Source organism: Leptopilina heterotoma, unplaced genomic scaffold (genome assembly GCF_015476425.1).
Source record: "Leptopilina heterotoma isolate Lh14 unplaced genomic scaffold, ASM1547642v1 Lhet_73, whole genome shotgun sequence".
Taxonomy (NCBI): Eukaryota; Metazoa; Arthropoda; class Insecta; order Hymenoptera; family Figitidae; genus Leptopilina; species Leptopilina heterotoma.
The window spans coordinates 865,093-878,821 of NW_025111169.1; the positions used below are offsets into that span (position 1 = coordinate 865,093).

The window sequence follows — 13,729 nt, forward strand, 5'->3', positions numbered from 1 at the left end:
TTCTCCGTGTCATCATATCAAAATATGTACGTGACGATTTGTGAACTGACGCTTGTAAGAGAAAAAAAGTTTTTCGCTTATCTCTAAGAAATTCGAAAGTTATTTAATTAATAATTTCCAATTATGAATTACTAATTACTTAATTTTGAATTATTCCTAACATATTATTGTTACAATTGTTATTATTATTGTTATTAATATTATATTGTTTTTATTATTTATTATTAGTTTTATTATTTATTTTTTTATTTTATTATTATTAATTATGATCTATTATTAGTTTTATTATTTATTTATTTTAATATTATTAATTATTATCTATTATTATTATTATTATTATTATTATTTTTACTGTTGTCATTATAGTTTGAGGACAATTTTCTTTTCCAATTTTTAGCGAATTAATTCTTTTCTTTTTAAGGGAAGGGAAGTAAAAATTTTTCGAAGTTACGTGAAATTAGAAAAAAACAGAATTTGTGAATTTTAACGTTATTTAAATTTTTAATACACACACATTGAAACTGGAAGCATTGAAAATTCTAAAATTAGCATTAGTCTTGGGGAATAATAAATATCTACTTCATATTCATTGCCAGTTGTGAGTCACGGACATTTGGTCCATGTGAATTGATCATCTGCAGATAAACACTTATTGTCATATTAAAAGAAAATTTAGAAGACGATTTATTATTATCTAGGAAGAGGTACAATGACCGGAAATCTCACGACCTTTAATCTTTCACAACAAACTTCGACTTTTAATCGAAGAAATCTTGAATTTTCCATTTTCAATTTAAGCTTTTTTTCAAAGCGAAATTTTTCGACTGTCGAATTTTTTTTTTTTTTTTGAAAAAAAGAGAGGAAATTTTCTAGAATTGGGTGAAAAATATTTTTTTGGCAAATTTAATTGTTAAAATATGTATTTTTTTGTATTTTATCTACTTTAGGTTTTAATATTTTTCTTTATTAATCTTTCTTTTATTTTTCTAGGTTTCAAGATTTCGGAAAAATGGATTTTGAGAAAAAGGTTTCGAGAAACGAATTCGAATTATTCGAAAGTCGAAACTATAATGAAATTGAGTATAGAAACGAGAATCTTTTGCAAAAAGGAGGAAAAAAATAAAAATAGTTGATTAACGAACACTGATAGTTCTTTATCTCTGGTTAAAGTTCATCATTCGGGATAAACACTAAATTTTAACAATATTCCATGTGTATTCAAAGAAAACGATTGCTTTTTATTTATTTAAGAATTATCTTCGCTTTCATTCGACTTTGAGAGTTTATCTTTTTATGAATTAAATTCCCGGGGGAAAATCTCAATTCTCGGTTCTTTGCTTTCGGAATTTTTTTATTAACGTTCGAAATTTTGTATTAACGTTCAAAAATAGTTTTTTTTTTAAAAACAATCTTTTTGTTAAAAAACTATTACTTTAAATTGCATAAAAAATCACAAAAGAGTTTTGGTCCTTATTTTTACTTTTTTTTAGAAATGATAAAAAAAGAAAATATATTTTTATTATCAAAAAACTATAAAAATTGAATTCTCAGGATAAAAAATTTTAAATTGAAATTTAGTAACTACAGAAAAATATAAAGAAATCAAATTAGAAAGTAGAGTTTGAAAAATAGAATTCAGAAATATTTTTAAAATTAGAAAAACTAAAAAATATTTTGTAGAATGGAAAAACAGAATTGAAAAATATTGAAATTAGAAACCCAAAGAAATATTTACACTTAAATTAAAATAATATTTTACTTTCAACACTGTAATTCCACAGTTATAAATCCCTGAATATTACAAGCGTCAGTCCAAATCACTTCTTCATAAAGAAATTCTATTTTAAAAAACGTCGCATCTTAAAACACACGCGCGATTGAAAGTTAAAATATTTAAAAATGAATCACTGTTCTTGCTCGCGACAATGCTTTCTCGGTTCCCTTTCTTTAGTCACCTTACTCTTCTTCGTATTGAATTAAAAAAAAGGAAAAATAAATCAAAATTAAAAATTTGAAAATTAAATAAGTTTTGGTAAAAAAAATTTAGTTTTTGAAAAAAGATTCACAATCAACAATGATGAACCGCGCGGCATAAGAGCAGATCCTCGACTGAATGATAAACTAGCCTTGATTGGCTTAATATAGTACGGCGAGGACTGTAATTGGTCGTTCTTTGCGCGCGGGAAATGATTGGTCAATTTAATCCTAGAACCGTGGTGCATTAAGCATTCAACCGGCGTTCACTCCCTATTAAATGTCTGCTTCAGCCTTCCTTGGTGAACATATTTATGTATATGTATATATACACATAAAACGATGGTAGTTGTTTAAAGTTATACTGTCGTTTGCTGCCGATGATGTTCTTTCTTTATCACTTTTTTTCTTTCTTTCGTTATTCTTCTTCTTTTTTTTCTCTTTTTGCCTCCGCTCTAAATCAATTTACCAATTGAAATCACTGCCGGACCCGAGCAATGCCGAGTACTGAATGGTTGAGAGTTTGTCATGACATGAGAGTACAACTAAACTTTCTGGTGAGGATAGTTATCAAACCATTCACCCTTTCTTCTACATATCTTCCTTTAACTGATATTACCACACATGTTTATGTGGAGACGCAAATTGTACACTGAGAATCAAAAATTTATTTTTAAATTTTTTTATTTATATTTTTATCCTTTTTTTTATTTTTTTTGTTGACATTTGTTTTGGTCCTGATTTTTTGTAAATTTTGACATCAATTTTTTCGATCTCAAAAATTGTAAAAACAAATGGCAATTTTTATTTTATTATTTTACCAAGCAATGTTTTTTTTATTAAATTGTAAAAATTGAACTTGGAATTTTGAAATTTTAATTTATTTCTATTTTTATCCTTTTTTTAATTTTTTTGTTTACACTTATTTTGGTCCTGATTTTTTTGTAAATTTTTATATCAATTTTTTCGATCTCAAAAATTGCAGAAAAATGGCAATTTTTTCTTGTTTAATCAGTCAATGTTATTTTGTATTAAACTATAAAAATTGAACTTGGAATTTTGAAAATTAATTAGAAATATCATTGTTATTCAATTTTTTTAAAAATTCATTTGTTCTATTTTCTAAATAATTTCAAATTATGATTTTATCATAGTAATTATTTTTTATATTTTTTATTTTTTATAGGTATAAAAAATGTTGATCTGAAATTAGTTATAATAGAAACAAATTCATTTTCTTAATAAATTTGTAAAAAATTCTGTCTTATTGTAAAAATTGAACTTTAAATTTTAACAATTAATTAGAACTTTTCTCCTCTTTTTCAGGATTTGAAAGTTAATCCAATTCGAAAACGTATTTTGAAATCAAAAATATTTATGAGGAAAATTGGAAGCAACTGGACGTTTTTTTATTTCGAAATGAAAAAAGTATTTGAGGAAAAGTAAGTAATTTTATTTTTGAAACTTTAAACAATTTTAATACAATTAATAATCTATATTAAATAATCGTTGTATTCTGGTAATTTGATCGCAGTTTACAGTTAGTCTTTGTTTGCTTCTTTGTTTCCTATCTTTTTTAATAATTTTCCTTCTTAAATATTTATTTTCAATTTTAAAATTAATATATTGAAAATCTTTGAATTCTTGCTAAGAATTTTATCAAAAAATTTGAGAATAATTGAATTTCTTCAAAGAATTTTATTATTTATGAAAATAATTGAATTCTTGCAAAGAATTTTATCAAAAAATTTGAGAATAATTTAATTTCTCCGAAGAATTTTATTATTAAAATTTTTGAAAATCCTAATTAAATTCTTTTGAAGAATTTCTTTCAATTTTTTTTAATTAAAGGAGTTTCTTTAATAATTTTAATTAAAAATTTTGACAGTAATTGAATTTTATGAACAATTTCTTTCAAGTTTTTAAAATAATCGTGTTTCTTAATAATTGAAATTAAACAATTAAATTATTGAATTTTACTAAAATTTTTAGAAAATTATTAAATTCTTCCCAGAATTTTACTATTTATAAAAATAATTGAATTGTTTCGAAGGATTTTAAAAAATTTTAGAAAACAATTGAATTCTTTTGTGAAATTTTATTAAAAGTTTTTAAAAAAATTGAATTTTGGCAAAAAAATTTACTATTTAGGTAAATAATTCATTTTTTTCTAAGAAGGTTATTATTTATGAAAATCATTGAATTCTTGTGAAGAATTATATTTAAATTTTTGAAAATTCAATCAATAATAATTAATTATGTACTTAATAAGTGTTTTTTTTTTAATTTTGATTATGAAATTATTCAAAAATTTATATTTGAAAATAAAAAATTGTATAATATGCATAATAATAATAATAAATTGAATATCTCGTTCCGCGTGTAACATTTGCTAGTTATTAACATTTGATTAAAAGGCAAGAAATTGTAATTATTTTAATGGTTATTATTTTACTTTTAATTGAAAAAAAACGAATTTCCTAATAATTTGAAAATTTTATTTAAATCTGTTTTGTTTTCGTCTTTTTTTCAATGTTTTTCTTATGAATGTGAAAATTGTAAGGAAAAAAAATATTTAATAATTTATAAAGTGTACACATTAAACATTAACTTACATTAATTGTGAAAATTAATTATAACTCTTTTCCACTTTTTTCAGATCTTACAAGCTTTTTTTCGAAATGAAAAAAATATTTGAGGAAAACTGTGAGCAATTTTATTTTCGAAACATTTTGAGCAATTCAGACGAAGATTACAAATACTGGATGAAAAATTGCAAGAAATGGTAATTATATTAATGATTTATTATTTCATATTCACAGCAATGAAAAGAACAGATAGAATGGAAGAGAATTTATTAAACAGGAAAGAAAATACAATAATTATGATATACAGTTTGAAAAAATATTTGAATAATTTGAAGCAACTTGGGACAGTTTTCTTGAAACAAGTGTTATTAAATTTTAATCACTGATTTATTTTATTGTCCCGTACTCGAAAAGAAAATTCGATGATTGATCGTTTTTGCCTGCAAAGTAATCGTGTCGAGGTGAATTTTAAATCCATCACCTACGGCACTACTACTTAGCATTCAAATCCGATAAAATTTGAAAGTCTTCCGTATTCACACCACATATTCTCACTGAAAACTTACTAATGTTTTGTAAAACATGAAAAAACATCCTTCTTCAAATAGCCGCGCCGGTAAGGACTATATTGTTATACAGAAGAAAAAAAAATGATAAAAGTTTGTTGAAATTTTGATAAAAGTAAATTTTGTTTGCTAAATTTCATTTTATAATTTTATTTTATTAGTATTAGTCATTATTATATTCTTACGTCGATATAGTCATTTTGAATGAAGAGTACATATTGGAAAATATTTTTGTGAATCACTCCAACTGAAAGATATTTCAGATAAATTATCTGTTTGTCTTTCCTTTCGGGGAAAATTTTCGTCTCCACAGGCGAATGATAATTTTTTGTAGAATTCTCGATTAGTAGTACATAGTTCCTTTCTTGTTGATTCTTTTCTTTTCTGTCGGATTTTTGTTGATAAAATTAAGATGGTTCGACTCTGTGAACGCAGCAACAAGCGTTTCAATTGTTCGCCTATTGTTGCGGTCACAAATCGAAACGTCTCCAAAAATGTTTGATGATCAGTGAACTCCAAATCTTCTTACTGGAAAAGAAATCAATATTTAATTCATTCCCAAATGAAGTTTAATAATTTTATTTATTATTATTATTATTTAATAATTTCAAGTTCAAAATTTAAAAAAATCACTAATTAAGTACATAAAAAATTATTGTTTACTTTCAAACATTTTAATCAAATTCTTCGCAGGAATTCAATTATTATTTTCATAAATTTTCATTCTTCAGAAGAATTCAATTATGTTTATAAATAGCAAAATTCTTTGCAGGAATTAAATTATTTTCAATATAATTTGAATAAAATTTCACGAAAGAATTCAATTATTTTCAAAAATTTTAATAAATCCTTCAAAAAATCAAAACTATTCAATTATTTTTATTACTAGTAAAATTCTTCTCAGGAATTCAATTATTTTCAAATGTAATTTTAATAAAATTTTAATTATTAATTATTGCTAGATACGATTATTTTGAAATGATGAAAACAATTTTTTCAATTATTTAAAAAATTTTCAATTAAAATTATTAAAAAAAAATTGGGTAGTGACATTTTTTGTAAGAATTCAATTATTGTCAAAATCTTTAGAAAGAATTCAATTATTTTCAATATTTTAATGAAATTCAATGAATGAATTCAATTATTTAAAATATTGTAATACAATTCTGAGAAGAATTCAATTATTTTCATAAATATTAAAATTCTTCGCAGGAATAATTGAATTATTTTCAATACAATTTTGAGAAAATTCCTCGAAAAGGAAAAATTATTTTCAACAATTACAACAAAATTCTTTGCATAAATTCAATTCTTTTAAAAAATTTTAATGAAATCTTGTCGAGTGTTCAACTATTTTTCTATAAATAATAAGATTTTTCTCAGGTTTTCAATAATTTAATACAATTTTAGTGAAATTTTTCGAAAAGATTCAAATATTTCCATATTGTAATAACTTTCTTCGGTTGAATTTAATTATTTTCAGTACAATTTATATAAAATTCCTTGAAAGAATTAAAATATTTTCAGAAATTGTAATAAAATTCTAGGAAGAATTCAATTATTTACAAAAATTTTTTAACAAAATCTAGGAATCAAATTTTCAATTACAATTAAGAAAAAACACGATTATTTTGAAAACTTGAGAGAAATTCTTCGTGAAATTCAATTATTTTCAAAATTTTCAATAAATATGAATAAAATATAAATAAAATAAAGTAAATAATAATAATAAATTAAATTTTTAATAAAACTACATTATTTGCAAAAAATATAAAGAAATTCCTCTATTAGAATTTAATTATTTTTGAAAAGTAATAAAATTCTTGAAAATTTAATTACTTTTAATACAATTTTAATAAAATTTCTATAAAGAATTCATTAATTTTTTCCATTTTTAAAAATTGTAATAAAATTCTTCATAAAAAGTCAATTGTCAATTTAATTGTTTTTTAAAAATTTTAATAAAATTCAATAATTAAATGTTTAATTTCAATTGTTAACAAACACGATTAGAAATTGGGAAGAAATTCTTTATAACATTCAATTAATTTCAAAATTTTCAATTAAAATTATTTAAGAAACTCCATTATTTAAAAAAAAGAAAAGTTCAAAGAAATTCTTGACAAGATTTTAATTATGATTTTCAAAAATTCTATTATAATTTTGATTTTATAATTCATTTAATTTCAAAAGTTTTAATAAAATTTTAAAAAAAGGTTAATAAAATTCTTCAAAAATTGCAATAAAATTCTTTTCAAGAATTGAATTATATTTTTATAAATAAAAATATTCTTTACAGGAATTCAATTATTATCAATACAATTTTAATCAAATTCTTCGTAGGAAAGAATTTTTTTCTTTTTTTTTCTTTAAAAATTTTAATAAAGTTTTTCGAAATAATTCAATTATTATTCAAATATTTTTTCAAATTTTTTGGTAAAATTCTTTGCAAGAATTCAATGATTTTCAATACGTTAGTTTTAAAATTGAAAACATTTAAAAAGAAAAATGATTAAATTAATTATTATTTATTATGAATTGCGCCTCCGTCGCTTATTAATTATTATCTATTTCTCAAGCAGACTGAAATCCTTTAAATAGAGAAAAGAAAAGGAAAAATCCATCCATATATTTATTATTATTATTATATTAATTACATTAATTAATTTATATCCACATCGATAAATTACATCTATTGTATAACAGTGTGTGGGACCTTGAAAAAAAATTATTTTCACATAATTCGAGATTAAATATAATAATTCTTTGAAGAAATTGACTTTGATTGCTTGAATGAACAAAAGTAAAAGTAAAAGAATAAAAAAAACAAAAAAATATATATATATATTTTTCCGGTATCGCTTATATGATTCTTTCTATTCATAAATATAACTGCAGGCACGAGAAAAGGATCGCCATTCACAAAAGCAAATTACGGTTGAAGACTATGAATAGGTCCTCGACGGTAAATTGGCAAACAATGAGGGTGTGTATTGGAGCAGTTAGTTTTGACGGAAGAAAAGGGCAGTTTGTTGATTAATGGTACATTGGCTGTGAGCCCCCATCGCCGTCGCAATCGTCGTCGTCGTCGTCATCATCATCATCATCGTCATGGAATTCTCCCGAGAGAGGAGAGATCTAAGTGATCGAGAGAATACGAGAGGGGGAGGTAGAGAGAGACCTATGGATCAAGACTTTGTATTTTATATTTAATATAATTACAATGGTTATACATCTCACACCAAAAAAAAAAAATGAGAGAAAAAGATTCTCTATCGGTTTTCTCATGCGGGCTCACACTCGTGAATTCATTAAAAATTATATTATATACGACCCTATTCCGGTTCCGCTGGTAAATGCCCACACAATATCAGCATTTTTTCCGACTACACAAAACGTGTAAATTCACGGTCAATAAATTTAGGTATTTTTTTGAGTGTTAAAATTCTATTAATTTCAATCAGCTTAAAGTCAATTTTTCTTGACAAAGGGAAAAGAAATCAAATTTTTCAGATATTGTCTGTAGAATAGAATATTTAAAATTTTTCTTTATTCGTTCTATTATTATTAGCAAATGTTACTCGCGTTAATTGTAGTATTCAATTTTTTTATTATTATGGAGATTGCAAAATTTTCTAAGCGAAAATATCAATTTCAATCTTTCAATAATTTCAGGTTCAAAATTAAAAAAATCAATTATTAAGTAATTAATAATTATTATTTATTTCTTACTAAAATTTTAAAGAAATTCTTCAAAAAAATTCAATTGTTTTTAATAGCTAATAAAATTCTTGAAAAGAATTCAATTATTCTTTTAATAATTATTATTTATTCTAATTTACTAAAATGTTTAAGAAATTCTTCAAAAGAATCCCATTTTTTTTAAAACGAATAAAATTCTTGAAAAGAATTCAATTATTTTTGAAAACTAATAAAATTCTTGAATCAGGATTAAATTATTTTCATTAATAACATTCTTTACAGAAATTTAATTATTGTTAAAAATTTTGAAAAAATCATTTGCATGAATTTAATAATTTTTTTTTAATAATTAATACAATTTCTTTGCAGGAATTCAATTATTGTAAAAAATGTTAATCAAATCATTTGCATGTATTTACAATAATTTTTTTTATAAATAATAAAATTCTTTACAAGAATTCAATTATTTTTAATATAATTTTCATAAAAATTTTCAAAAACATTTAATTAACTTTTAAAATTTTAATTAAATTCATCAAAAAATTCAATTATTTTCAAGAAATTTAGTAAAATTATTCGCAGAAATTCAATTATTTTCAATTGATTGTTTTCGAATAATTTTATTAAAATTTGCAAAACTAATTTAATTCCTACGAAGAATTTGATTAAAATTGTATTGATAATAATTGATTTCTGTGAAAAATTGGTTTATTTTTAAAAATATAATTGGATTCTTCGGAGGAATTTTATTATAAAAGTTTTGAAAAATTGTATTGAAATTTTCTAAAACAATTCAGTTTTTTTCAAAAATTTTATAATAAAATTCCTCTGAAGAGTTCAATTATATTTTTAAAAATAACAATTATCATCAATAAAATTTTAATGAAATTCTTCGAAGAAATTAAATTACTTTTACAAATTTTAATAAAATTTTTCGAAAATTAAATTAATTTTTTCAATTATTATTATTCAAATATTTTTAGAAGTTTGAAAAAAATTCTTCACAAGAATTCAATTCATTTCATAAATAATAAATTTTATCGTAGGTATGAATTTAATTATTTTTAGTACAATTTTAATAACGCTTCACGAAAGAATTTAAATATTTTCAAAAATTGTGATAAAATTCTGAGAATAAATAAATTATTTACAAGAAATTTTAATAAATTTCAATATTCAAATTTTTAATTTTTGAATTCAAAAAATTTAAAGTAATTCTTTAAAAGATTTTAATTATTTACAAAAATCAATAAAATTATTGAAAAAAAACAATTATTTTCATAAATATTAATATTCTTAGCAGGATTTCAATTATTTTTAATATAATTTTAAGAAAATTTCTCGAAAAGGTTAAATTATTTTTTTTTTCAACAAAATTCTTTGCAAAAATTCAATTATTTTCTAAAATTTTAATAAAATTCTTGACAAGTATTCAATTATGTTTTTATAATTAATAAAATTCTTCGTCGTAATGCTATTATTTTCAATACAATTTTAGTGAAATTTCTCCAAAAAGGTTAAAATATTTTTAAAAAATTATATAATCCTCGCAAGAATTTCATTATTTTAAAAAATTTAAATAAATTCTTCTAAGAAATTCAATTATTTTCAAAAAATTTTAATAAAATCTGATAATCAATCTTTTAATTACAATTTATAAAAAAATACGATTATTTGGAAATATTGAAAGAGATTTAGCATTAAATCCAATTTCTTTAAACATTTTTTATTATTAATAAAACTACATTATTTTTTTTTAATTTTAAGAAGTTTTTCAAATGAATTTAATTATTTTTAAAAACAAATAAAATTCACGAAAGGAATTCAAATATTTTCAATAAATTTTTTAATAAATTTCTTGAACGAATTTACTTTTTTTTTTAATAGGAATAAAATTATCCGAAAGAAATCAATTCTTTTAAAAAATTTTGTTAAAAAACTCTACTAAAGAATTTTAGAAATCAATTCTTTTAAAAAATTTTGATAAAAAATTCTACTAAAGAATTTTTTATCAAAATTATTGAAAAGAATTGATTTCTTTCGGAGAATTTTATTCCAATTTTTAAAAATAAATAAATTTGCTCAAGAAATTTATTGAAAATAAATTTGAATTTATTTGAATTCTTTTCAGATTACTGGAATACAACAATTATTAATATTAATAATTAATTAATTAATTAATTAATAATAATAATAAAATTAATAATTTATAAATAAAAGATGGATTATAATATTATTATAAACAATATTTTTTATAATAATATTTTCTGTAAATAATATTCTCAGTGAATTTATATAGTAAGAAAATAAAATAATCTTAGTTTTTTTTACAAAAATAAAAAAATTTCATATAAACTAATAATATTATTGACTAAAAAACTTAACTGACTTATCTAAAAATATCGAAAAAAAAAGTTAAAAATACTTAAAAAGAAAAAATTCAATAGATGTGAATACTATTAATAATAACTGATAAATGGATTTTCCCAATAATAATATGAAGAATTTTATTTTTAGATGACGAGAATTGCAAATATTGATGAAAATTGATGATACACAGAGAAAGGATTGACTATTGCGCAGATGGAGGACTGAGGAGCATCGTCCTATAAGCGAGCAGAAAACTTTTTAGTGAGACATGCGGGTATAATTTTTGCACGAGTGAGACACGTCATCATAATTTCACTCACAAATGCTGGGTTAATTGATTAATTACTCGACTCGAATCGTAACACGAGGGTTTGTGTTCTCTATTCTCATATTTATTCGAAGGTAACGATAAACGAAAGAAACATTTTGAAAAAATATTTCACACATAGTTTCAAACAGAAAATTATCAAATTAATGATTAAAAGTTTCTAATTAGTAAATAATAGTTTTCTCGTTAAGAACCAGTGATAGCTAGTTATTTGTGGTTTAATTTTTTTTATAGATTAGAATTTAGTTCAGATTTTATATTTCTTACTTTTATTTTATTTTATTTATTCAGTACTATTTTTTATTTATTTTAATTAGAACTGTTTTTTCTGTATTTTTATTTTATTTAGAACTATTTTTAAAATTTTTATTTTCTTCGGAAATATTTTTTTACATTACAAAGAAATTGTCGACTTTGTTTTTTATTTGTTTATTTATTATCGTATTTGTTTTTTATTCATTTCTTTATTATATTTATTCTTTACAAAATTTTATTCAGAATAATTTTTTTTAACATTACAAAGAAGTTATCGATTTTTTGACTCATTTATTTATTATTTACGTTTATTATTTATTCTGCAAAAAATGTTATTCAGAACGATTTTTTTTACATTAAAAAGAAGTCATCGACTATTTTCTTTATATTTTACAATTTATTTAGAACGATTTTTATAAATAGGAAAAAATAGATTCAAACATTTATAAATAAAATAAAACGGGAACAGTAAAATAGTTCTAATGTGAAAAATATTATTCTGATTTATTTGAATTGTAACGTAGAGAATAAAATTTTCTAAAATAAGTAGAAATAAAAGGTAATAATTATTCTATACAAAGATGATTTGTTGACAAAATTAACTAACATGTATTTGAATGTATATTATCTCGCTTTACCTTTTAGTTTGCTATCTGATAGTTTTAATGTTGTAGATAAAGTAACACTAATTTTTTATTTAGAAACCAGAATAATTCCAAAATTTCGAAAAAAAACTAGAAAAAGAAGTTTTCTTTTAGCAGATAAATAATTAAATTTGGTTGGAATTAATATTATTTTACTAAAACATAAAGAACGAATGAAAAATTTGTAAATTCATTAATACAGAAATAAACTTTTGTTGAAATTCTTTTCATACAAAAAATTAATATGTATAGAATTTTTATAATTTTTTTTCTATACATTTACAGAACTATTTTCATTATTTATTTATAGAAAAGATAGAAAACGAATATTTTTATAACTTAAATATTTTTTTTTGTTGAGGAAATCTTTTTTTTCGAATTCTGAAAATTTACAGTATTACTCAAGACTTACGTGTTATATTTACATATTTTAGAAAGTTTATCTAATTTTTAAACAATTTTTCTTCGCAGTAATGAGTATGGAATTAATTTTTTTACATTTGTATTGCGAAACTTTTAGAATGTGATTTTAAATAAGGAAAAAAATTCTCTTTTTTTTAGGAAAACAAAATTGATTTCTTACCTTACTTAAAATGTAATGCTGGAAGTATCTATGTGGCAGCTTACGTTGGAATGGATGTCATTGGAAATTCAGTCTTCTGAATGTACAGAGTACAGAAGATTCACACATGCACAGGTGTTTTTCTGAGATCACGTGTGCCATATGTTTCTTGTGCTACATTGGTCTTTATTACATATGAATTTGTCTCCTCGACTTATTTCGGTATTCATCAATTAATAGTTTTTTTTTTTTAATTTTAGTCTTCTACTTTCAATTTCATTATGCATTTGGATCATTATCATTTTTCAAATAATCTCTATCATATAATTCTCAATATCAAACAAAAACCAAATTTTTCATTTGGATATTTTTTTTATCCAAACTATTTTATTCTATGAATCTATATTTGATTAATGTTAATTTATTATGATAGTTAGGAAATATAATTGTTAAAATTACCAAAAATCATTGATGGAAATTAGGAAATAATAATTTATTATCAGGGTTGCCACAGGTCGAGGGAAATCAGGGAAAAATAAGGGATTTTTATTAAAAGTTTTGAAAAAAATTAAATTTTTAGAATTCATAAAAAATTCTGAATTTTGGTAACTTTTTGTTTGACTGATAAAATATGAAATTACCACGATTTCTAATAGAAAACCTTCAATTATTTCTACATCTGACAATAATTTTTTTTAACTTAAACTTAATTATTGAAGAACTATCAGAAAATTATTACT

At 21.4% G+C, this 13,729-nt stretch overlaps 1 protein-coding gene across 6 annotated transcripts; it reads left to right on the plus strand.

Annotated features, from left to right (window-relative positions):
* The first annotated feature begins 1,693 nt into the window (after positions 1–1,693).
* On the plus strand, positions 1,694–13,457 carry LOC122510722. Of its 6 annotated transcripts, none has more exons than XM_043625558.1 (6): positions 1,694–2,531; positions 3,301–3,416; positions 4,634–4,759; positions 8,027–8,552; positions 11,348–11,602; positions 12,989–13,457. In XM_043625558.1, the coding sequence occupies exons 1-4, from the start codon at positions 2,472–2,474 to the stop codon at positions 8,166–8,168; spliced, it is 444 nt and encodes a 147-aa protein (XP_043481493.1). In that variant the 5' UTR covers positions 1,694–2,471; the 3' UTR covers positions 8,169–8,552; positions 11,348–11,602; positions 12,989–13,457. The 6 variants fall into 6 exon arrangements, with proteins under 6 accessions (XP_043481493.1, XP_043481496.1, XP_043481492.1 ...); XM_043625561.1 differs by having other exon boundaries at positions 11,348–11,569; XM_043625557.1 differs by lacking the exon at positions 12,989–13,457 and having other exon boundaries at positions 11,348–11,737.
* The last annotated feature ends 272 nt before the right edge of the window (positions 13,458–13,729 follow it).